The 26,736-nt window shown below is 36.1% G+C and overlaps 1 protein-coding gene across 1 annotated transcript in view; it reads left to right on the top strand.

Annotated features, from left to right (window-relative positions):
- Positions 1–26,514, top strand: part of polr3b (polymerase (RNA) III (DNA directed) polypeptide B) — a 30,036-nt gene extending 3,522 nt beyond the window's left edge. The window contains exons 3-28 of the mRNA XM_042335596.1: positions 15–71; positions 172–236; positions 494–569; positions 1,165–1,265; positions 2,121–2,212; positions 2,565–2,682; positions 2,922–3,030; positions 5,751–5,873; positions 6,421–6,537; positions 7,145–7,279; positions 10,716–10,877; positions 11,494–11,694; positions 12,425–12,587; positions 12,813–12,966; positions 13,517–13,591; positions 14,190–14,288; positions 14,790–14,917; positions 17,449–17,658; positions 19,297–19,455; positions 20,079–20,196; positions 20,713–20,855; positions 23,361–23,464; positions 23,824–23,990; positions 24,269–24,382; positions 25,257–25,430; positions 25,820–26,514. Coding sequence (XP_042191530.1) covers positions 15–71; positions 172–236; positions 494–569; positions 1,165–1,265; positions 2,121–2,212; positions 2,565–2,682; positions 2,922–3,030; positions 5,751–5,873; positions 6,421–6,537; positions 7,145–7,279; positions 10,716–10,877; positions 11,494–11,694; positions 12,425–12,587; positions 12,813–12,966; positions 13,517–13,591; positions 14,190–14,288; positions 14,790–14,917; positions 17,449–17,658; positions 19,297–19,455; positions 20,079–20,196; positions 20,713–20,855; positions 23,361–23,464; positions 23,824–23,990; positions 24,269–24,382; positions 25,257–25,430; positions 25,820–25,949 — 3,294 coding nt within the window. The 3' untranslated portion in view covers positions 25,950–26,514. The remainder of the gene's footprint in view (positions 1–14; positions 72–171; positions 237–493; positions 570–1,164; positions 1,266–2,120; positions 2,213–2,564; positions 2,683–2,921; positions 3,031–5,750; positions 5,874–6,420; positions 6,538–7,144; positions 7,280–10,715; positions 10,878–11,493; positions 11,695–12,424; positions 12,588–12,812; positions 12,967–13,516; positions 13,592–14,189; positions 14,289–14,789; positions 14,918–17,448; positions 17,659–19,296; positions 19,456–20,078; positions 20,197–20,712; positions 20,856–23,360; positions 23,465–23,823; positions 23,991–24,268; positions 24,383–25,256; positions 25,431–25,819) is intronic.
- Positions 26,515–26,736: the final 222 nt, after the last annotated feature.

Below are 26,736 nucleotides of genomic sequence, written 5' to 3'. Positions count from 1 at the left end.
CCTATTCTTTGCAGGTCAAAGGCCTTGTAAAACAGCACATTGACTCATTCAATTATTTCATAAATGTAGAGGTAGGAATCTGGAGTAAAATTTACGTCAAAATTTTAAATCTTCTTTTTCCATCCCAACCTTCTCAGATTGTTCAAAAATAACTTTAACTTTTCCCTTTAGATAAAGAAAATTATGAAAGCGAATGAAAAGGTCACCAGCGATGCTGACCCAATGTGGTACTTAAAGTAAGTCCAATACATTGTTTTCTAAAGACAGTAGAGATTGTTTAAAAATAATTTATTACTGTCAAAAGTAGTTTGATGTTTTTATTTATGGTCGTAGTTATTTTGTCTCGTGTAAAAATACTTATTTTAGGATTAAGAAAGATTTTTTACTTCATTTATGTTAGATAGGGGTTTTTAATTGTTTTGTTTACAATAGATAATAATATCATAATTTGCAACAACCTGGTTATTTTAATGAAAATAAATGTTTGTTATAGATACCTCAATATATACGTTGGTGTTCCTGATGTTGAAGAAAGTTTTAATGTAACAAGACCAGTAGCTCCACATGAGGTAATGTATAGTGAGAATCTTTGCTGTGTAGTTATAACTATAGGAATTCTGCGAGTTTCTCACCTTGTCACCTGGTCAGTCCCAAAGGAAAAATAATTCTCCTTTACTGTTGTTTTGCTGTCTTCCTGACTTGAGAGACGTTATATAAATCACCCTTCTTTTCCCTCTCCCCATTGAAATTTTCAGAAATAACTGTTATTTTATTTTGAATTTGCTGGCAATATCTGTCTTCACAACCTTCCTGTGTAGTCTGTTCTACATAATTGCCATTCTCCGTGCAAAATATTTATTCCCAAACTGTCTGTTCACCTTCCCTTTTCTGAGCTTGTGTTCATGCCCTGTTCTTCCGGATTTTTGGCCCTAGTGTTGAATCTATTATTAAGCTTCAATTTATTTATATTCTTTAGGATCTTGATTACTAAATAGGGTCTTCCCTAAGTCTTCTTTTCTTTAGTATGAACAGAGCCTTTCATAACTTATAGTCTCTTGCTTCATACAAATTATCAGTCTAGTTGCCCTTTTCTATATATGCTGCAATGCTCATGTGTAACTAAAATATACCCTGCAATGTATTTATTTCTTGCCTGTTCTTCAGTGTCGTCTGAGAGATATGACCTACTCTGCGCCAATCACTGTAGACATTGAATATACGAGAGGAAGCCAGAGAATAATTCGAAATGCACTACCTATTGGCCGGTAACTATCTGGATTTTGTTTTTATTTATAAATTCAAATGAAAGAGACCATAATTAAGAAAATATCAGAAATCATCAAAGGTTTACTCGCTGGCTTCTTCCTTCTGCCTCCTATCGGGCAACTTGAGAGTCAGCGGCGAAGATGCTGATCTGAGCTGCCGTAAGGTGAAGGTGGAAATTCTGTGGTTTGAAGATTGAATGTAACTGTTTGCAGACAATTCCTCATTAACGTGAAGAGGACGAGAAATTGAGAAACAAGATTTGACCTTCTGCTCCCATGTTCTTTCTTTCCACTTTGACAAAAAACTCCTTACTCACAGATATAAAATCATAGTGTGATTTGTATATAGTGCTGTGGAATATAACTAAAGCTGGCTGATGATCTTAAATTGTTTTGAGTTTGCTATACAGGGTTAAATGACTGAAATTTCTGACATTGCCATCTTCATTGTAAATTAAACGATGAGTCTTCAGACTTTCTTTTTCATTTTTGGTTTTTAAAGCAATGTTTTACATTTGGTGGATTCATTATTTGGAGCAATCGTCAACCGCACGTTTTAAAAGTAGGACAGTTGCAACTTGAACTGGGAAGGGTGGGGAAATTGGAGGGAGTTTAGCACTGCTGCTGGTACATGCCATCTGGTGGTTTAGTCAAGAATTGGCTTGGTTAAGGCCTGGGAGAAAGTTAGCTGTTCACTTGTTCAAATGGGGAATACTGTGTGTTATACAAGGTCTGAAGGAGAGGAAAGAAAAACAAATACAACAGGCTTTGTTGGGTAATCTACAAAATGTTTCTGTGTATTTTGAATTCCATTGCTACTTTGTAAGAACAGCTGTTTACATTTTCTCCTTCTAGGATGCCTATAATGTTACGTAGTTCTAACTGCGTACTTACAGGAAAGACTGCTGCAGAGTTTGCAAAACTAAATGAATGTCCTTTGGATCCAGGTAATTAATGGTGATCCTTGTGTCACAGGTTATTTTATCTTAAGTGGTTTGTAGATTGATGATTCACGTTTATTGTCTGTGTACAGTTGATATTTGCTTTCAGTTTCAGCAAACAATATCCTCTTGTTTACCTACGAATAGAAACATAATCAAGTCTGCACCTGTTAATGCACTACTTTGCAAGAAAATTCTGTCACTGCATTAATACAAAAAAGACTAGTTCTTGTATTATGTGACATACTTTTGCCTTTTTTATTCTAATCTCTCGTCCCACATGAGCTTTTTTATTTTTAAACCTCTTGCCTTTAACATCTAGTAATGTTTTACTTAAGACTTAACTTGTGTTTTGCAGGTGGCTATTTCATTGTTAAGGGTGTAGAAAAGGTTATTCTCATTCAAGAACAGTTATCGAAAAACAGAATAATCGTAGAGGTAGATAGAAAAGGAACTGTTGGTGCTTCTGTGACAAGGTAATGTACTCAGCAAGTAGCCCATAAAAGTGAGAAGTTTTTATTTAAATGTTGAGATATTGTACAAAATGAAGCAGTGTGCCATTATAAATTCATTTAAATTTTTCTTACAATTCGTAATATTCAAAATTAGATGTGTTTTAGATACTTTCTTTCTATTTAATGCATCATATTGATCGATAATCTTATCTTTTTAATATTAGAAACAGTCAACTTATGCAATTTTGATCATTTTGCAGCTCTACCCACGAGAAAAAAAGTAGAACCAACATCGCTGTGAAACAAGGAAGGTTTTACCTGCGCCACAATACTCTGTCAGAAGACATTCCCATTGCAATAATATTTAAGGTATTTCATCGAGATAATAAATGGAGTTGTGCTTTTTCTCCCTCCTCGACAGATTTTTAAAAAAAATTCTGCGTAGAAGAAAGGATATATAGAGTTATTCAGTAGAATTTATTTTAATAGGTTTGCCATTGGAATTATAATTATTTTAAAGTAAAATCAACAATATTACTAGATTCACTTCAGCTTAACACCCTGTGATGGAGATAAATACCAATGTTCTGGAAGTAAATTAAACCACTTTTAATTGTCAAAGTGCATTCTAACAGAATTTCTTTTACAGCAACAAAATTTTACACTAGCCCTTAAGTTTGCTTGTACTTTACAGTAAAATCCTGTAAAGTGCTTTGAATGACGCACTCAGAGTGAAAGGTGCTATATCAAATATAAGGCTGCCACATTCGGCCACAAGATTATATACAGTCACCCTGCTTTAGAGTGAAACTCTGAGATCTCTCGATGGCCTGATTATTCTGTGTAAATGCCAGGCGAGGGCAAGACTGGCTTCACTTGGGTTTCCTGCATGAACAGTGACTACCTCGGCTGGGTATCTGTCTGTACCTCTGAAAACAGGTCGTCATTGCTTTCAGGAGAGGAAACGTGTGAGAAATTGGAATCCGAACAGCGATTCCACAGAATTGACATTGTAAGAATGATTTTAAATTCTGTTGTTACAGCCAATTACCAGGAGAGGGCAGAGTTGTGAATAGCCCTCATGTGGATATTTTAGGAACATTATTACCACCAATGTGGCAAAAGCTGTATTTCCAGTTGCTCTTTTTTTCTGTTATATAGAAATAAATGAACTTTTGATCGGAAAACAGCTGACTTGATACCTTACAGACGATACCTTTTTTATATGCTCTGTTCAGAATGGACGCATTAACATTTTTACACTTCTAACCTTAATAGTCCCTTTCTCAATGACCTTTTCCTACTTTACTCCATAATATTTGACATTTGAGTGCTGTTACCAATTCTGCACCGTATCTGTTACCTTTATTGAATGCTTTGCTCTTTCTCCCCCCCCCCCACCCACTCACTAAAGAAAAGTCTTAGAATTTCTGTGAACCTTTTACTGTTTTATATAAATAGTTTATTGGATTTTTAAATGAACAGATCTAATAAGAAATCTTACTTTACATACATGTCTGGTTATTATTTTAGAATTTTAGATTGATACTTTATAATGATATTGAAATTCGATAAATATCCATCTGCCCAAATTGCTAACATTTTATGCGACAATCCTAAATTTTACTTTGATGCTGGAAGTATAAAAGCTTAACTTGTGTGGTATTTTTTTTTCGGTTTGTATTAATGTGGCTTTGATCCAGATATGGCATTAGAAAAAGTGTTTCAGCGCCATCTGGTAATCAGTGGACTGCTCTGCTGGCTGGCATTAGGCGAGGGTAGTTTGTGTGAGTACTCCAGTAAACCAGTTTAGCATTTTCTTGGCTTCAAAGGGGTGCTCTGATTATTGCTAAATAGAAATCAAATCAAGAAGTTGTGAAATAGTTTTTACTTAACATTGCAAAGAACTGTTCAAAAGGCAGTGCCCACCATTTGTGTGTATTTCATTCTTCTTTGCTTTCAGCTTTGCATTTAACTGTGGGAGATATCAGTCCCATGTCATGCCATGTAACCTGTTAGCTTGAATGCATTGCACTAGACATTTTATCCCACAAAACTAATGCAGTGAGAAAATGTAAATGAAGTATTTTCTCATTTGACTGGAACTAAAGCTTTGGTAAAATAAAATTGCAAACTTGCAACAGCACGGTCTAATGTTTTGTAGTGCAATGAAACAGCTTTTTTTTGTTAGTTCGTTTGAATTATTTCTCTCTGCAGGAGACAGACATTTAGAACAATACAAGTTCCTTCATCCAGGAGGGTATGATGTACTGGGCTCTAAATAACTTAGTGATCACTGCCATCGGAATCTGCTGTATGAACGTGCAATTTCAGTGAGGCATATGATGTCCATTTTTCCATCCATTAGAGTAATCTACAGTAGTGAGGAGCTTCACTTGACAGGTCTCAAGCCTTTATTGCTTGCCAGATCACCGCAGTGAGACCACACAGCACGTAAATCACACAGGTTTTTAAGTCCCGACACCCATCCCTAACCTAATTCCCTGCTGGGGAATGACTATTCTACCAGTGAGTAATATCGCTTAAATGTACTGAACTATGCATTAACTACTGCATTATACAGTATATGACTATAAGCTCCTAACCTGAATTTCATCAGTCCAAGGAAACATATAAATGATGTACATCTTTGTTTTAAAATATAAATTAAAATAATAATAATCCTTGCATTTGATACAGCGTCTTATGTCATTCAGATGTCTCAAAACTCTTCACAGAACATATTGTAAAGTGGATTGCCTGTATTTTGAGATCAACAAGTGAATGTGTGTACAAATAGATAGATGTACAAGTCAGATCTGAAAATGTAGTTTCCAAAGCACTGTATTTTGCAAATGGTATATCCAGTTATTCATTAATCAATTGAGCTCTAAATTGTATATATATTAAAGGAACAAGTGTCAAGGCTAATCGGAGTTGCTTGCCAAAACCAGATGGCACAAAGTCTGAGAGAAACCCCAGTCTATATTCTGAATGGATGCAGCAAACAATACTGTATTAGCATAAGCAAATGTTACTGTGCTGACAGGAAATGCTAATATTGCTCTTGTCTGTCTTTTCTATTGTAGGCGATGGGAGTCGAGAGTGACCAGGAGATTGTACAGATGATTGGCACAGAGGACCATGTGATGTCTGCGTTTGGGCCTAGTTTAGAGGAGTGTCAGAAAGCTCAGATTTTCACACAGATGCAGGTGTGCTTTCATAGAAATATACGTTTAGTTGTTTCCCCACATATCAGGCTATAAACAGTTGCCAAAAGAAAGAACAAGATAGTTGCCATGCCCTTAATAAATAAAAAGTGCTGCAGGCTCAGTGACCTGTGAAAGTTTAATCTTAAAATGTGTGTTTAACCCACTGATGAGATTTACACTTGCAAAAGCTAACTCTTTTTTAAAATAAAGCTGAATGGCTAAGCTCCATAGTACAGAACACTAGAAAGTTTGAATAGAGTGGGGGAGGACTAGAAAAAGTGGCCTGGTGATTCAGAAAGTTTGAGTTTTAAGATTGTTGGCAAAAAAGAACCATATAACCTTGAAGTCCAATCAAAGAAAAGCAGAGAGTGAGCTGAGTTTTGATTTAAATACATAGAGGGGAATATTGTGAAGGACTTAACCTTCTGAATGAAGCCTGATAGAAATTGGGAGTACTGTAAAGGGGACCAATTTTTCATGTCAGTTAATCGAGCGCTGCTATTGTGAAATTGTGGCTTTCATTAGCATTATTCATATCGAATCATAGGCATTAAAGTATATTGGAAACAAAGTACGAAGGCAACGAATGTGGGGAGGACCGAAGAAAACCAAGATGGAAGAAGCACGGGAACTGCTAGCATCAACTGTTCTTACTCATGTGCCTGTAAGCATTAAACGTGTATTTAAGTAAACAAATTGTGCAACAAGTTTACCCATTACCCAAGGGCGTTATATAAATCCAAGCTGTTGTTGTTCAAGTTGTTGTTATCAGTTATTCTGATTCTCATAATAAGGTTAACTAGTATTATGTTCTAAAACTAACACATTAGGACATCCTCCCGATGTGCGAGATGCTATACAAATGTAACCTGTTGTTTTAAAACATTTTTAATTTTACTTTTGTTTAAGTCCCACAAAATCATATCACTAATTTCTTTTTAAATTTGTACAACTTTCAATGATTTGTACGACTTTCAAATGGGGTTGATACCCCATTTACCAGGGGAATTTTTGTGGGGTCTGCTCAGTTTGAATTTGAACTATTTGAATTGACATATTAGGGATTTTATAAAGTTTAGCCTAAAGTCATGCATTTACTACAGAATTTCACAATTTGTATAAATGTATGCAGGCTGAAGAGAGTACAGAAAAGTTTCCTTTTGTAAACTGATGGTTGTGTTATTGTTACTCATGACTGCTACAAGATATATCTATACAGATTCACTTCATGTATCGAAAAGGATGTCCAAATGTCTACCTATTTATCATAGGTCAAAGAATTCAACTTTTGTGCAAAGTGCATCTACACAGCTGTTATGGTTCGCAGGGTAATTCTAGCTCAAGGAGACAACAAAGTAGATGACCGAGATTATTATGGAAATAAACGTCTGGAACTTGCTGGACAGGTGAGCTTTGTTTTATTCCCAACTACTCTATTGATAAAGGTGTATTTTTATCTTTTTAAAGGGGTGGTTTTGCTCTTAAAAAGTTTGTTTCTGTGCCGCCTACCATTGCGTGCAGCTCTTGACAACAATGACTTGTTATTTGCCTTTCAAAGATCCTTCTTTGTAAGGAGACACATGGTACATCTTCTTGATTACAGGGATGAGGTTAGGAACCTGCAGCACCATATCCTTCAATTTGGTATAGAGTCTTATTATGTACTCTTGTTGTTGTTATTACATTATTGAGACGTCTCAGAGCACTTCACTGGATATATACCATAACGTGGTGTGATTCGATGCATTTTGTGGGCAAACACTGAAGCCAATTGGCGCACACCAATGTCCCACAAATAGCCATGGAGTGAGTGATCAATTATTTTGGGGCGATTGTTGGCCAGGACACCGGGATAAACTCCCTTCACTTTATTCATATTTTTGAATGGTACCATGGGAACTTTAACATCTACCTGGACAGGCAGTATGGGGCAATTGTATATTCCAAACCCTATGTCTTACTGCTCTGATAAAATTCTCTTATATTACTATATTCAAAGATAAACTGAATATGCTCCCAGCTGAATCATTTGGTAAAGCCACGTCTCTGTACGAAATTCAGCGATGCAGACTAGAATAGTGTCCGTTCAATCCCTGATCTCCGCTGGGTAAAACTGATCTCAACCAGGCAGCAATAGCAGATCATTGATGTTAGACTAGTCAAGGGAAAAATGGTCTAGGGTTCCCATTCCTGATTACTCTCCAATGACCCTGGGTGAGAACAGAATAGAGTTTGCCTGTAATCCCTTGGTTCAATGAAATGACTCGTTGCTCAGGCTCACACATAAAGAATGGCCACTTGAGTCAGATAGTAAAGTATGACTCGCACCCGTGGAAAACTATCTCGTGGTTTCAGGAGAGAAAAGGGGAAAACAGATTCAAAAGAAAACTAGCTGAGTAGTAATATTGTTTCATAATATAACCAAGTATGCTGAAAAATGATTGTTGTGAAATAAGAAACACAAATCCTGGAAATGTACAACCATTCGTTCAATATTCGAAAGGGAAACATTGCTTTGTTGCTTTGTGTTGCATTCTCCAAGAACTGCTGGTGAGCAATCATGAGAGGCGAGGAGGCGTTGTCATTCTTACTGACATTTCTGCCAGTCTGGCCAGGACTCGCCAACATCAAATGACACATATCCATTTAGTTTTCTTCCACCCTTTCCCCATTTGTATGAAGGTGCTTCATGAATCGGAGCACTAGCTTGTTTTTTTACGGTCAAGAAAAAAGCTGTGCCTTGCAGTGACCTGTGAGATAGAAAATTTAGTTGATAGTAGTTGCTCTCATTGAGAAAATAATTATTAAACAGTTTGAATACAGCTCTGGCAACAGGAGTAGGCTATTCGGGCCATTGAGCCTGCTCTACCATTTTATCAAAAATTTTATCAGCTTTTATATCTTTCTCTCTACATCTATTAATACCATTTCTTCCCAAGTGCTTACGTATCTCCCAAACCTGAACTGATTCTGCAATCTATGGCCTTCCAGAATAGTGCATTTCACACTCTCAGAACGTTTTCCACTATACAAATGTAATTTTGTTGTTGTTTGCAAAAAGCAATGTTTCTGGATTCATTTTCAGCTAGCAGTTCTAATTGTATGATTATTATAACAGAAATGTTATTCGTTACTTACGCAAAAGATGCAAGCTTTCTCTGCCAAACATTCCATTTAGAGAGTCATAGAATTTATATTCATATCTGCCAAACCTGGTTTCTACAAATCATCAATCATTTTACTAGATACTATAGTTCACATGTTTGTGCGTGTTCCAACCAGATCTTTTCTACAAAATGGGTTTAGTATCTTCTAGTTATATTTTAATTAAGGGTCTAGTTCAGAATCTACATTAAATACGGGTTGAATGCAGAAACAAATGCTACATATAAATACTGAGGTGCTCAGAAATTTTGGGACATAGATATTCCTTTTACTGGAAAGCAATCTATGTTCAGTTAGAAAATATTAAAATAGTCTTGAAAATGTTTAAAGCCTTTCTCAGTTTATACTATAGGAATTTGGACTTGGACTTGTAAAATTGGTGTTCTAGTAAATGGACAGTTAATCATTTTAATTGGGCAATTGATTAGATTAAATATGTAGTCCCTGAAGTGCACTATTATTTTCTTTATATTCCCACAATGCTGATGGCTCTACAGTACTACCCACATGGTGACTATTCTAAAGCCAAATCCCTAAATGGTCTTTTAACACTGCAAATCCAAACAACCCAATTATTAAATACCTTTACTGCACACCATCCTCCAAAATACTCGCCAGTCCCTTCCCTCACTGACATTCTGTCTGGCAAACCTCATCAACTTTGATGGAATTTATAATTGGATTTGTACTTCTTATTAAATAAATAAGAATTTTAGCAAAATATTCTAATGACCAACCAGTTTATCTCTTTCCCTCCCCGCACTTGGGTTTCTGTATTTTTTTAAAGTTAAATTACATATCGCCATGTAATTGAGAAAATTAAGATAATTAAAACGTGCCGAATGCTCCTGGAGGGGCAAGGATAGCTTCTATACAGAGAATGTACAAAAACAAAGCGAACTGTGTTCAAAATTTCTGGAAACAATGTTTTTTTAATTCCACACCACATGGGAGAGAGTAAAGCTGAATCTGCTTCGCCTTGTAGATAAGAGCACAGCAGCTAACAGCCAGTTTAGTCCCATAGTTTTCTCTTAAACCATATACCACTAGAGATTTGTTAGGACTCGAGCCAGTGGAGCTGTTTGTAAAACCTGCCAATTTTTCAGCTTAATCTTTAACCTTAATTTTCTATATTTTTTAATGTGTTCATTATTTCCTCTGCGTTTCCCCATTATTAGTCGTCAGTTTTGTTCTCTAATGCTGCTTGCTTTGTTGGTGTGAGATATGGAACGCTACCAAAATCTGGCATCCTGGAAAGCAAGGGATTTCCCCAATGACAAAAGAATAAGGCATTGACTTGAGAGATTGCCTAATCCCACCAGCTCTGATAATGTAATTAAATCTGCCTAATGTCTTTTAATTTCACAACTAGCTTGTGTGAAAGGAGAATTTGGCACTTAGAAGACTTTAAAGCTAACAGCAATCTCAAAGTGCTTAATTAGAATTCTCTGACATTAAGATAATTAGTAAAGGTATATTCAGGAAGCTTAATTTCTACATTAAATATGTGAAATGTTTCATGTATGTAAATACCATTGACAAACTGTTTGCAAATTATTTAATTGAATATACATCTTTATTGGACCAAAGGGGCCTTGCAGTGTAACCTGATATGAATATTATCTTCATTTATTTAACCCTAACCTCTCGTCCACTCTAACCACTCTCTTTCCACAGCTGCTTTCACTTCTCTTTGAAGACTTGTTCAAAAAGTTCAATTCAGAGCTGAAGAAGATTGCAGACCAGATCATCCCCAAGCAGAGAGCAGCGCAGTTTGATGTAGTCAAGCACATGCGACAGGACCAAATCACCAATGGCATGGTGAATGCCATCTCAACTGTAAGTACTTCTGTTTCTACAGTCCGCATTTTGTTTTGGGCTTCATTTTATTTTTATTGCTGAACTTTGTCCGTAACTTTACAATTGGACTCGCCATTTGAACTCTTGGCTAAAAAGTGGATTGTGCAAAGAATCGATATTGAACAAGTGTAGTTCACTTTGAAATGACACCATATTTTAGAAAGATGCGCTTGAAGGGAACAAATATGATGTTTCATTTAGTGAAGTGAATGGTTAAACTGATAACAACACTGAACATTGGCTGAAGGAAGTATTTTCTGTTGCTTGGTAAAACTATTTAATGCAATTAAATCGTTTTGGGGGTGTGCGGGCAGTTTGTTGTCAACATTAGTAGAATAATTAGACACAAAAAAGGTAAATTTGGTAAAAATTTATTTACATTTTCTGTCCATGTTAAAGATAGAAAGTGCCACATCATTATTCACAGCACAACTCATTCTCTGGCTCACCTGCCACCATCTCCACTGTAGTTTCTGGCTCAGGATTTAGTCAAATTCTTGATGACTCATCCCGGAATATTCCTTTAGCTTTGTTCTCTGAGATATTTCAGTGTTCCTATCTCGTCAAAATGTTGTTACTGTTTTTTTGATTTCAGGGAAACTGGTCTCTTAAAAGATTCAAGATGGATCGCCAAGGTGTGACTCAAGTATTGTCCCGTTTGTCCTACATAGCTGCTTTGGGTATGATGACCAGAATCTCCTCTCAGTTTGAAAAGACTAGGAAAGTGAGTGGTCCCAGATCCTTGCAACCATCTCAGTGGGGAATGCTCTGCCCTTCAGACACTCCTGAGGGAGAAGTAAGTATCTTTATAGTTTTTAATGTTGCAAAGTTCTGTATCATTTTAGGAGAATTCAATTGACTACTAATATTTGAACTGTTTTTTTTCCATTGTCACTCCTACCAAACCATGCTTCCCGGCTGATAAAGCACAGATTTGTTGTAGTACCATCAAAGTGATATTCTTTGAGCTGCTCGTCAGTTGATTAGAAAACATTTTACATCAGCATCATTTTGCATCAGAAGAGGTTCATGATATACCCACTTGGAAACGTGGGTAGACATCTCAGAGATCTGCTGCCCCAGGTCATCTGACCACCAACAAGAACAGCGATTTGCAATGGTTTTCATGTCAGGCCAATGTCTCAAATCACTCACACAGCGGATTGGGAACCCGAGCTAGAGTGTGGGAGGGGTTAGGAAGGGTTATTTGCTGACCGCAATGTGTTATTGCCATCAATGTTATTCATATCCATGATTGTGGGTCACATCTGATTCTTCTCATAAGGGTGGGCTCAGATTGGCTCCATTTACCAAACTGAAATAAAGACCAGGTCTTGAGCCGTGCTGCTTGTACCAACTATCCATTTGTTCTGTATCACTACATTGAGTGTTCAGAATGTTGTATTAACGTGCAATGCTACATTCCAACTACACTCGAGTATTGCTTTTGTTCGGTATTTATTTCATTAACACGTCGAGATTTTTCATACTTTAACGTTGGTGTGTTTTCTTCTCTCTCTCTTTAGGCTTGCGGTCTAGTGAAAAACCTGGCACTTATGACGCATATCACCACAGATATGGAGGATGGGCCCATTATTAAACTAGCCTTTAATCTGGGAGTAGAAGATGTAAATCTGCTGTGCGGTGAAGAACTTTCATATCCAAATGTGTTCATTGTATTTCTGAACGGTAAGAAACATTTGCTTGTTCTTTGTTTTAAGGTTTTATGTATACATAAGCATAATCTATTTTAGAGTCAATCTCTTTAGAGTCAAGCATCTGCTCATCGATTGATTTATTTTTGTGTGAAGATTGGTTCGCAGTCATCATTTGAGGAACACCGTAATAAATGTCATTATTAAATGTTTTGGAAACATTGAATGTCTGTAATCTGCTTATTTCTGTCTAATTCAGGTAATATCTTGGGCGTAATTCGTCACCATCAGAAATTGGTAAAAACATTTCGTCTGATGAGGCGAGCAGGATACATCAATGAGTTTGTATCAATCTCTACAAATCTGACTGATCGCTGTGTTTATATTTCTTCTGATGGAGGTAGACTTTGCAGGTACTATAATAATCCTTGCATTTGATATAGCTCCTTATCACCTCTTCGAGACGTCTCAAAGTGCTTCATAGAATATACTGTAAAGTGAATTGACTGTATATTTTGTGGGCGAAACTAAGCTCAATGTGATGATGTAACCCATTTACTGATTCCATTCAAAGTCGCTCTGCGTTGACTTGTTTAGAATTTAAATCTAGCTCAAAAATATTTCAAGTAGAAATGCCTATAAATCAGTTCAAAGTCATACAAGTAACTAAACTCCAAAATAACTTATGAAAGAATAGATAAAATACAAATTGTGTGCATTGTCAACGTGTATAGCATTCTCCTGGCAATAGTTCTGGATATTATATTGATTTGCTTTTTAGAAATCTTAAGCATTTTGACCAAATTAATCTTTCTTATTTAGCTGAGAGCTTCAGTGTGTTTCCATTATTCTCCCAGATTGTTGTTCTGGGAAATAAGAGAAGTGAAGCAGCATTGATTACAATAGATAATTCAACCATTTTGAGATTTTGTTAATTTAAAAAATATATTGGATTGTTTTCAGGCCTTATATCATAGTGAAGAATGGAAACTCAGCTGTCAGAAACAAGCACATAGAAGAGCTCACTCAAGGCTACAGGTAATATAAAACTGACTGTGTTTTAAAAATGTGCTATAGAAAAAGCCATCTTTTATTGCGCTCATTTCACTTAAAAAGCAAATATGAACATATGTTCGGGACTTCTTTTACAGTGAATCTACTAAACAAAATGCGTTGCTTCACTGACTACCTTCTTCGTTGTATTATGAACCTATTGAACTCTGCTACTGTACTCTTGTTATCTCCAAATCTTTCGACAGGATTTAAACAAGTTGTCCTCTTATGGTCTTCCAACAAAATTATGCTTTTTGCTTCCTAGTGTTTGTTGCAAATCATTCTATCTGAGTTTTCATTGGTGGTTCATCTTCTGTCTCTTTTCCATCAAAAACTCTGGATCCTGTTCTCTCTGGTTCTTTATTCATTTTCTTCATCAGTGATTTTCTGGTATTCATTATTTAACCCCATCCACACACTCTCTCTGAATGTTGTACTCAGCATTCTCCCACTTACTGCAGATTGCTTGTTTTCAGCACACACAACTTCCACTTATTTCTTGTGGACTTATTAATGGCTTTGAAGTCCACTCCATGATGTTCAAATGTAATATTGGAGAATTTTTGGGGGGATTTACTTACAGGTCCTTTGAAGATTTTCTTCATGAAGGTCTTGTGGAATACCTCGACGTCAATGAGGAAAATGACTGCTATATTGCACTTTATGAGGATATGATCAACATGTAAGTGCATACATAACTGATCTACATAAATAGAATGTAATCATGTTTGTGCATCAAAAAGACAGCATACACGGGATTGCAGACACGGCTGCCTAGGAATTCTGCTCATTTCTAATATTTAGAAGAAGGCAGACAGCCAAGGCTGTAACTCACGGTCAAATAAACCATCCAAGAGGATTTTTCTCATTGCATGATTTTTATCAAGAATTTGCTGCAGCTTTTGTTCCACATAACTGACTGGTGCTGTATAACCTAAGCCTATTCTGAAAATAGTACATGATTATAATTGTTTGATAATCCTTTCTGGGCCATTTTATAAATTTAAAATACTTCACAATCATTACAATTTACGAAGCTATTTTAATTCCATCCAACTAGACATAATTAAGCAAAGACAGGCATTGCAACGTATTTCAGACACTTATGGGTGATATTTGTAAAAATATATCTTTTTCACAAACTTTTTAAACATCTGCGATTTATTCTACTTCATTACTTCAGAGATACGACCCACTTGGAGATTGAGCCGTTTACATTACTGGGAGTTTGCGCTGGTCTGATTCCGTACCCCCACCATAATCAGTCTCCAAGAAACACATATCAGTGCGCTATGGGAAAACAGGCCATGGGTAAGATTTACTTTTATTTACATAGCTGTAAATTGTTCATTTTATTTACAGGGTTATTTTTAACATTTATTTTAGCAGTTCATATTGCAACAATTAAACTCCCAGATCTTTTGAGTAGCTTTATTCATGTTTGTGTTTTTTATAGTTAATCGAGGAGGAAGGCCAGCAAGCGAGTAGATTCTGGCATAGCTCCCACAACCCAAATCAGTAAACTCTGCCATGGCACTAGAACAGTTAGCTGTAGCTTTCCAGGGTACAAAAACTCTGTTTTGTAAAAAAAAATTAAATGTCACGTCCAAAAATTCGCTGAGTTTTATTTTATTTTCCCTTGGGAGACTGAGTATAACCGTTACTTATCTAAAATAAGCGATGTGTGAATTACCCTGTCTTGTATCCTCATGTATAATAGTTATTTCCCTTTACTTGATGTACTTTATGTGGGGGAGAGACTTTTATGCAGGATGCCAAATCCTTTCTGCAGTTCTGTATCCAATAATGAATGAACCCTGCTAGCTTCCAAGTTACCAGTGATAAAAGGAAGAAAAGCTTTTCCCAACTTCTACAGGCGTACAATTCCTGTAAGTGATTTTCCTCCTCAGATTGTCTTCTGTTGGAGTTTATTGCCTGTAAGCTTTCAGCATTTGGGAAGGGGAGGAAATGATCCATAAAAATAATTAAAAGGTTATCATTTCAAATTATTTTGGGGGAATAGTAGATTTTTTTATTTACTGCAAGAAAACCTTGTGTCTTGAATAGTATCCACACATGCGCTCATTATAACATGTGCTCTGGCATCAGTGTGTATCACTGATTAAAAGTAGGGATCAGGATAGTGGCATTTTAGATGACTCGCTTTCAGCTAATTGAACAAACACAGTCCTTAAATTGTATTTAATTTCCAAACAGACCCAGGAAAAACAGGAAAGTAGTTGGAACATTTTGTGCATTAAACCCTAAAAAAACATTCTTAAGATGCTAGATTCTTTGTTTGACCTTTATTGTGTAATGTGTGAATGGTGCCATGTATTCAAAATGTATTTGGTGATGTAGTTTGACTGAGCATGTGCATATCAATGAACATAATGCATGTGTGGAGTCAGCATATCCTTATATATTTTGTTACATTAAAATAAAAAAACTCTTATCATTTAATTTGTACCCCTATTTAGTCGATAAGTTTAAAAATAAATCATTTTCTAGCTATACATTTACCAAACGAAATTCAAGTCATAGAAAAGGTACAGTGTAATGTGTTAGGGGTAGTTTTAAAAATTATTCAGCATTTGGAGTGTGAAAGGATGAGTTTACTCATCAAAGTCCAGATTCATAATCCTGCACATATATTTTTTCCATAAATAGTTTCTCCCACAATGTCCCTTTAATAGTTGTCTAATTCGGTAGTGGGGTCAGTAGTGGGGTCATCTCTGCCAAACCAGTGGTAAAGGTTTCTCCTAATTGCTTTCTGTGTTTGTGCCCGTTTGACATCATTTTCAAAGTGAACAATTTGTTGCCACACACAGATAAGTAGGATCAGTGCATACAGAACAGCAGATCAATATATATGCAGAGTCCTTTTGTAGTTGTTGTGTGTGAAACTTTTTGTGTTTTTGTTTTGGAGTGTCATTTGCAATTCATTGTTTTTCTGTGACTGGTGTATTCAGCTGCTCAGACTCTGAGCTTGTACAATTAGCTCCTTGGATACCGACCGCTCTCTGACGTCGCTTCTGACGTTAAAAATAGGAGGCGACTGTCAAAATCTGGGTGTAAATGTGATAAGGCTTAGTGTGCATCCTATGATTAATGCCATCATTAAAACATAAAGCTCTTGTGAAAAAATGTTAGTTACATTTAACTCCTGACACTGCTGCAAGTGTTAAACTTAACTAATGTGGTACATGATAGTGTTTGAGTTAGCTTTCCCCGTAAGATGATTTGAAGTTTTAAAACATTACTGTAAATAAATTGAGAAAAAACCCTTCACTAAAGGGTCATAACTGTACAGTGAACCAGATATCCATCATCTGAATTCCATTTGAGCTTTGTGCTTCTTATAAAATAATTGTAATTAACCTTACATTAACCTCCTTTTGCACTATGTACAATCTCAACTAGTTGTTGAAAAGCATACATTATAGGATATTGTATTTCTTAAAAGTAAACTGTTCTCAGTTGATCTTTTTGCATAAAACACGAGCTTTTTATACTTATAATTTTCGAAGTTGAAGTGAATATTCATGGCTGTAATACTGAAACGTATCTACATTGTCACCTTTATATTCTATCTCTCTCTTCACCTTTGGCCACTTTCTTCTACGTAAACTGCTTCATGAAACTTTCTCCTCTGTGAAAGGTACTATAAAAACGGCTTGTAGTTGTAGTTTCTTCTGACAGTTCTTGTTTGTACACCGTACATGTATAGTGGTAAGAATTAAATACGGTAATGTTATTTTTGAGGCGTTACAGTTTGTTGGTCCAAATGTAAATTTGGTAAGTTCTGTAAGGAATACTAGATTTGCTGTTATTCTTTTCAGGCACAATTGGTTACAATCAGCGCAATCGAATTGACACCCTCATGTACCTGCTTGCATATCCACAAAAACCCATGGTGAAAACCAAATCCATTGAACTGATTGAATTTGAAAAGCTGCCAGCTGGACAAAATGCTACGATTGCAGTAATGAGCTATAGTGGTTACGATATTGAAGATGCTCTTGTCCTAAATAAGGCTTCTTTGGACAGAGGTAAAGTAAGCTAAAATGTCAACTTTTGTATTTTGTAATAAGCAGAATCTTCACAAAACATCTACAGGGTGGCCATAAAGTTGTGATAACTACCCTATTTAAAAAAAATCATAATTTATTTAAAAGACTCATTGGACATTATAATGGTATCACGACTTTTTGGTCACCCTGTATTTAACTGATCTCATATAATTATTTGGCCTTTGTTCAACACAATGTTAATTAATACAGGTGGGAAACTTTCCCCATCAATGTTACCTAGAACTGCTTTTTATATGCTTGGAGTCCTGTAGCTCAGTGGTTAGAGCACTCGCTTTGCAAGTGAGAGACCTGAGTTCAATTCCAGGCAGAGGGCGAAACCTTGGGCAAGTTTCCTTACTCCACACAGAGCCTAATAATAATCCCTCCAAAACCCAAAACAATAATAAATTGGTCATTTTCAATCTATGACTGTTTGTGGGACATTGCTGTGCGCAATTGGCTGCCGCGTTCGCCCACAAATATACAGTCAATTCACTTTACAGTGTGTTCTGTGAAGCGCTTTGGGACGTCCTCCCGACGTGAAAAGCGCTATATCAAATGCAAGGATTATTATTATATTATTATTATATGTTGACAAGGTTAGCTATCCCCTTGTTGAACCAAGATTATTGCAGAATACAATATGGTATGACAAATCTGTGATTTCCTTGGTGGGACCAATGCAATTTCTTCAAGTTATTATGTTATGTCAAAATCATGGGACATGAAATTCCCAACATTTATCATAGTCTTAGCCTTAAGATTGTTGTGTTCAATTGTAAGATTATGCTGAATTTTGAAACTTTTTAAAAAAATATTCAGTCTCAATTTGGAAGCGCATTTCCTGCACTTCTTTTTGTACCTTCATATGGAGTCTAATCCACTGTATGTTTTTAAGTTGGCAATGCTTTTTGACAACTCGTGGCTCATGACCCAAATCCCAGCGCACTTGTTCACTCGCCCATCAACCAGACAATAATGGCAGTCGTTCAATCGCCATTTGCTCACTGTAAACCAGACCCAACTACATTATTCTACTTGCTATCATCACAACACACACCAATGACAGCTGGAAATAGACACTTCACAGTATCATAAACCATATATCGAAGTCCTTGCAATGAGTCTTTATGGCAGCAAGACTGCCCACATATTGCAAGAATTTTCTTTTTTTTTCAAAAGTGGAAATGATCCTAAATGGTACAATCAGACTTTGATAACTAAATGTAGACCTGAGAATGAGCTGGACTTGTGAATTTTGTATTCAGTCTATTGACTTTATATTGCTGCGCAATCATGTATTCCTTAGCTAGACAATCCCTCCTATAATATCCCAGTTTAATTTGAATATGCAGGATAAATAAAAGAAGAGGAATGTTAGTCCACCTCGCACAGATATGCTCTCCCTTGTTCTTTTACAGTTCAACCTTGCAACCAAAGCTGCCTCCCAAGCTTAGAGGTTTATTGTGTATTTAATTTCCTGATACTGTATTAATTTGGTCTCTCTTGCATATGTGTGTGTGTGTATATATATATAATTGTTTTATATATATATATTTGGAAACAACTTGAGGCAAGCGTGGCTGTGATAGCAATCACAATTTGTTTTCTCTAAAGGTTTTGGAAGGTGTCTAGTGTATAAAAATGCAAAGTGCACGTTGAAACGCTACACCAACCAAACATTTGATAAAGTGATGGGTCCAATGCTGGATGCAGCTACACGGAAGCCAATTTGGCGACATGAAATTTTGGATGCTGATGGTATTTCCTCACCAGGTGAGAAGAGGCAATGTTCATTGAGTTCTAACTATCTTATGGGACATAGTACATAGGTAGATCGGGACATAGTGCATGTGACCGCTAGGATGGTGGAAGGCAAACTAGATGGACCTTGATCTTTTTTCGTCTAGCATTTCTTATGTTCTTATAACTACAGACATATATATTTGTGGATATCATGTGAGAACAGAATCAAGTTTGTTATGATGTCCTTCCTGGAGGTTAAGGATGGTCATTTGGGCAAGGTACTAGAGTGCTGTTAGTGCCATGTAACTGCTTCCCCAGTCAAGTAACGAAAGATCAGTTAAAATGGAGAAAAAGTAAAGTTCCATTGTAATTACAGTAAAGATCTATAGAAATGTATTAAATGGTATTTTAATGGATGTTTCTGCCCTGCAATATTGCTCTCCGTTTGGAGTCTCTTTGGTTAATTTGATATATTGTTGTCCGGAAAATTAACATTTTCTCTTTTCGTTTATCGGAATCACTTTAATTCATTCATTATTGCAGTTGTTATTTCTGCAAATGTGTATTTTTGGAAGATTATCTTTAATATTGAGGAACACAAATTAAATGATTTGAGAAGCTGTTTACATTCCTCCACTGCCTTTTTATTTTAGGTGAGAAAGTGGAAAACCGGCAAGTGCTGGTGAACAAATCAATGCCAACAGTTACACAGACTCCCTTGGAGGGAACAGCTCAATCTCAACAACCTCAGTTTCGAGATGTCCCAATCACGTATGTTGAAACACCAGTTGATCTAGATTCTGAGTTATCATGATTATCCTTCAACAAATACAATCAGAATAAAAACCTGATAGTCTGAAGCCAGTATATTTTTCCCCAGAAGTCTGAAGCATGGCTATGAATACTTGACATTGAATCAGTTCTGGATGGAATTTATTATTTAATCTTTAGCAACTTATTTATGCACAAAGGCTTTTCCACTTGGCAGGGTATTTGAGTAAAAATAATTTGATGGAATTCATAAATTTGCCCTGAGTCAAGATCACGTGACTGAATAGAGTCATAGCTGAGTACTCAAATTAATTGTATACTTAGATGCTCATCTAATAATATTATTATTATCTACCCAAACAAGAAGAAGAAGTTACATTTGTATGGCGCCTTTTGTTCAATGTTGCAACTGGTAAACCAGAATGAAGCAAATGTCTCCCATGATTTATAATTATCATAATTATATTGCAGTATATGTCTAGAATTCACAACCTCCAATTCTGTTTACATTAACAGCTACAAAGGAGCAACAGACTCCTATATTGAGAAGGTGATGATCTCCTCAAACTCGGAGGATGCATTCTTAATCAAAATATTACTGAGGCAGACAAGACGTCCAGAGATTGGTGACAAATTCAGCAGCCGACATGGCCAGAAAGGTAACTTCAACACATGGGTGTGTTTGGGTTAAAACCAGTTCATAATGTTTAAGAATTTTAGGGCTCCATTTGGCCTTTTTATATAACACCTTTCACATTGGGAGGACAGCGCTTGACACTGATGGCTGGTCACCTAAGCTAGGGGTGGGAGCCAAAGGAGATGAGGGAAGGAAAGAGGACCAAAAGTGCGGTCCAAGAGGTATGTCTTAAGATAGTCCTTGAACGAGGGAAGGAGCGAGTCAAGATATATTGCGATGCTCCCTTGTAAATAAGTTGCATGCTACCAGGAAAATGTATGACTTTTGACTTCGTAATAAAGCTTGTAGTTACTGTAGAGAGGGCACAGATTTTATTTTGTATTTAAAGATGGTCAAATATTAATTGTTTTTACAAAATGGATGTGTAAACACATGACAAAATGGTGCCATCAAGGTAAGGGGTATCTCTATGCAAGAAATAAGCAAGTCTTAAACTATAGCCTATTACTGTGGCTAATTTTACTTGTTTTACATTTGGTTCACTTACCATTGTTTTGCCACTTTAATTGAGCGCTGAAAAAAATAACAGATACCAATACAAAATTACATTTGTATAGCGCCTTTCACATCAGGAGGACGTCCCAAGGCGCTGGACAGTCAGGGATCTGAAATGTGTAATATGACATGGGCTTTGTCACGTTGCACTGCAGGGGGTGTTTTAACTTTCGTTAACTTCCACTAGTTCTTTTTTTAAATAACCCGTAAAAGCTGGAACCCGCATTGAATTACCCCTGCAAGGGTGTTTTCAGATACAAATACTGAGCCGGTAACCCTATGACCTTCTACTTAATTATTCAAAACAGTTTCATTACTATTTTACGACAGGCAATTGCCTAGCACAAATACCATCCAGTAGCGAAACAATGAATGCGAACTACATTGTAAAAAAAAAGCAGCTTTAGCTCATTTTCCAGTGTGTACCTTCTAAAGTCTTTGAGCTAATTGTTTTATAATAGCTGCTCCCTAGAGCATTTTAATCTTTCTAATGTATTAATTAGTATTCAGGCTCTCCAATTTAGGCTAATTTATTTGTCGTGTGTGAAAAACAGTAACGATTTCTTGGGAAAATCCTATGTACAACAGGTGATATTGAAATGGTGGTATAGATCACAATATTTACAGACTGGGAAGGTTAAAATTGACCTCAAATCTAGGGGACAGACAGAATTTTGCCTAACTGCTTGAATACGTTTGGTTTGCATAGATATTGGTATATAAAGATGCTGTAACTAGATTTACTCTGGGATTATTGTTGCCTGTCATTGGATTTAACATGCAGGAGTTGTTGTATATGAAATGTTTGAACAAAGTTATTGTATATAAAAATTGAATATCCATTGAAGGATAAATCTAATATATGAATTAGTAGAACACTCTTTTTTTTAGAATTTTAAACATTTTATTGCCTGCTGTTTAATTAATACCATATATCTAACCAAAAATGCAATTAAGTCGGGGAAATCTTATTAAAATCCATTGGATATGGTTAGTTCTGTCAGCGTCTTCTCTAGACTACAATAAGTTAATTATTTACTTTTGTCACCAGTCTCTTCATCTAATGAAATACACAGCTGTGTTGGATCTGGGGTTGAATGTGTAGATCCCATTGTTATACAGCGCAGCAAAGGCAACAAGCTGCCTATGATGGAGCACCCTCCGTTCTTTCTGTTTTCTTTCCTTTCTGTGTCAATTTCATGCATCTTTTATCATTCTCTTTCACACAAAACAAACAACACACAGTGGCTCTCTGTGGTCTGAACCATCACCATTTTCCACAGTCTGCTATTATTCAGCGTTGTCCTTTAGTACATATTTATCATACACAATATTACTTCCATGAAGATTTGCTATATCTGATCACCTGTTACATCTGATATTGTGGTTATTCAACTGTATAGCCTTGTTTTTACATTGCATTTTAACCCATTTAAGCTGCTGTTTGTGTTTGCTTCACATCATGAGAATGTACAACCATATGATAACCTTCAAGTTCGATGGTGGAACTTTCCTATTGCTGCAGAATATGCTGCCCTTGCTTAACTGGCCTTTTCCCTCCCATAAAGTGTAATTTATGTTGAAAGGTACCTTAACTTGACAGAACTCCTGAATCTGTTCCTCGCTGTGGCAGCTGATTTTATGAGCTTTGTATCCATAACTCACAATTATTTTCTGAGGGAGCCAGGACTCAACCAGTTACAAAAATGGGCCAATCCCTTAAACTGTTCTGTACAGGAAGACTTTTTCTATACTCAATTCTATGTCACTTACAAAAATTAGATTCTGTAATGTAATACTACAAAATGCCTGGTCAATATGTTTTCAGGTAGGTTCTAACCATTGATGGGTTAGGTTTAGAGAGTGTTTTTATTCACCTTACTGATATCATTACCTGTGTAAGGCTATAACTTGCAGCAAATTATAGGAATTTAAATAATAAAAAAGTTCTGATTTAATGTCTGTCTTATAGGTGTCTGTGGTTTGATTGTACCTCAGGAAGACATGCCTTTCTGTGATAGTGGAATTTGTCCTGATATCATCATGAACCCACATGGTTATCCGTCCCGAATGACGGTGAGACTCAAATCCCTCTACTCTTTCCTCTGTGGGCAGAAATGGTTTACTGCAATTGTTTAGAAATACTGGTAACATCCCTCAGCTTTAAGAATGTCCATAGAAGACTTAAAAAGCAGAATAAGATAAACCCTCACTGCATTGCAAACCATTGGACGTAATTAATCATGGTTTACATATGCTTCTTAAAGTTTGTGTGTTTCTAAAGTCTGGCTGTAAAAAAAANCAGTGAACATGTTTATTTTTGTGAAATATATAGTAGACTAGAGCTTGACTTTAATTAATAGGAATGATTAACTTTGAGCTGTAGAATTTAAATATCCATTGACATGTTGTGTGTTATTTTCTTATCTCCATAGGTTGGGAAGTTGATTGAGCTACTGGCAGGAAAGGCAGGGGTTCTGGATGGCAGGTTCCACTATGGCACCGCCTTTGGAGGGAGTAAAGTGAAGGATGTGTGTGAGGATTTAATACGTCATGGCTATAACTATCTGGGCAAGGATTATGTGACTTCTGGAATTACAGGGTAAGAATGGTAAATACACTCAACATCCTATATAATACACTCCGATTGTTGGAAATTTTCCCTGGTGTCCTTGAGATATGGTGTTTTAGAAGAATTTAAGTTTATCGATGTGAATTATATTTTTTGGATGTGCATGGAAAGAAAAGAAGTAGGGTTAAAATGTGTTTTTTTTAATTAAAAATGAAGAGGGGTCCAAATGATTCCATTGTAGAACAAACGTATCAAAATTAAATCAATCATTTTGTTAAAAAAAACATTGTTCTTTGTTTTTAAAAAAGCGAACCTTTGGAAGCGTATATCTACTTTGGTCCTGTGTATTACCAGAAGCTGAAGCACATGGTGCTGGATAAGATGCATGCAAGAGCTCGAGGTCCCCGAGCTGTTCTTACCAGGTAGGAGGTGTTAGATGGTAAAACATTCAATAAATAACCACACTTTATTGAAGCACTCCCAAGACGTTACCCTGTAACTCGCCCTCAAAATATACAGTCAAATTACTTTACAGTGTATTCTGTGAAGCGCTTTGTGACGTCTCGAAGATGCGATAATCAATAATAAATACTATATCAAATGCAATAATACTATATCAAATGCAAGGATTATTATTATAACTCCCAAGATATTATCCCATGTATGTAAAGGGTCCAAATAAATGCAAGTTGTTGTATGGATTGTTTAAGGTGTTGGTAACATCCACTGGTTACTTGTATTACAATCTCATTGTGGCCTGGTGGGAAATAATAGTCCAAAAGTTACAAGAATTTAATTTATTCTAGTATTTGTCGAAATTAAATAAAAGGTCTGAAACGATAGGTTAGTGTGTTTATTTAGCACTTTGAGTAAAGACTGGTTTAAGAAGGTTTCAAAAAATAATGTCTTGCATTAACTTCAAAAATTCAAAAATTGTTTATTACTTATTGTGGGGCAAAATTAGGTGTTAGTGTGGAACTTTACACAATATTTACCGAAACAAATCGGTTTTAACTGTTTTAAAATAGATTATTCTGAAATATTGTTGTTCCTCAAAGGTGGCATTCTTTCTACATTGTTTTGTTTTATTTCATTAACTGGCTGTTGATTTAAATATAGGACAATGCAAGACCGATGGCTGTAAATTGATTCCAAAATCATGCTGAGTCTCCTGTGCAGATAACAATATTCAGTACACACACCTTGAAAGTGCTTTTAGATTCAGACTGATCGAAGAGATAAACTCCTCTTCTAAAATGAGATATTTGCTTCATATAATGACTTGTGTATTTGTAGACAACCAACAGAAGGTCGATCTCGTGATGGTGGCTTACGTCTTGGTGAGATGGAACGGGATTGCCTGATTGGCTATGGAGCAAGCATGTTACTTTTGGAAAGGTTAATGATCTCCAGCGATGCATTCGAGGTGGATGTTTGTGGACAGTGCGGGCTGCTGGGTTACTCTGGATGGTGAGTATCAGCGAAGTCGTATTTTGGAGGGAAAATGTGACCGGTGAATGCGTTTCAAAAATAAAGTTAAATATTTGAAGCAGATTTAATGTTGTCCTTGAATTTGATAATATAAATACAGAATTGAACTTTCCTGTCATCTGGAAGCCTTAAGACAAGTTTATGTAAATTATTTTTCTGAAAACTAGAACTAACTACCCATGTTCCCAGAATATGGTTGAGGCTAAGTACCGATCTATCTCCACCTGCAATGTGCAGAGTGAATGATCAGGATTATACTGTATTGTACTTCAGAAGTGTAAAATTTAATTACTATAAGGTATAAAAAAACTTAACTTAACCTCACCTTAAGTTTTTAAATATAATGTGAGATCTTTTTGTCTGTTTAGGTGCCATTACTGCAAGTCATCGTGCCATGTCTCTTCATTGCGTATTCCATATGCATGTAAACTGCTCTTCCAAGAGCTTCAGTCTATGAACATTGTGCCCAGACTGAAACTGTCCAAATACAATGAATGAATCGCAAAAGAGAGCAATAGCGAACAAGAAAGACACAGAATTACGGAGATGGCACAGATTCAACTGGAATACTTCTGGTCTAAAGAATATCATCACTCTGGAGAGAGGCTGAAATTTTCAAATTTCACTTTTTAAAACACAGTCGGTCCTTAATATTTCCATTTGAGCTCAAGTTGGCAAGAGAGGGAAGCATACTTTAGTTGTGTTTAATGAACTAATATAACCCAACAGCAATGACTTGAGTTGCCGTTATAAATGATGTCTGACCATCTCTGTTTGACCAAGCAAACAAAACCAGTTCATACAAGGCCTTGTTTGTTCATTGATATTACTTTCACTGTCAAACAAGAAAAGAAGCTCAGGATCAACAAATGTTACCAGAACGAGTCAAAATTATTCTTTAGTGGTTCACGGCTAGGAAACTGTACATTGAAAATCAAGGTCAAAACGGCTCTTTTCAAAGAAGAGGATTATTTTGTTTTTCTTGTACATTTCTACTGGAGTGCTGCTTTTTGTTGTATATTCTATGAAAACTAGAATAAAAGTAAGCTTATTTTTAAAAAAAGATCTAACGTGTATGTGAAAAACGCTGAATACGGGTAATCTAATAACTGGTAACTTGTCTGACTTCAGCAACTTGCAAACTTTTGAGATTTAAAATATTTTTGGGGGTGTCAGCAGTATTGAGCAGCAAATTACGTTCACTTGACCTAGGTGTGATAATGAATGGTATTCTGAAGTTCCATTTTAATAGATTCTGAAAAATTCTCTTTTGCTGTTCTGTTCT

Source organism: Callorhinchus milii, unplaced genomic scaffold, assembly GCF_018977255.1.
Source record: "Callorhinchus milii isolate IMCB2004 unplaced genomic scaffold, IMCB_Cmil_1.0 Scaffold5, whole genome shotgun sequence".
NCBI classification, from domain to species: Eukaryota; Metazoa; Chordata; class Chondrichthyes; order Chimaeriformes; family Callorhinchidae; genus Callorhinchus; species Callorhinchus milii.
This window is presented reverse-complemented; position numbering and strand designations above follow the sequence as displayed.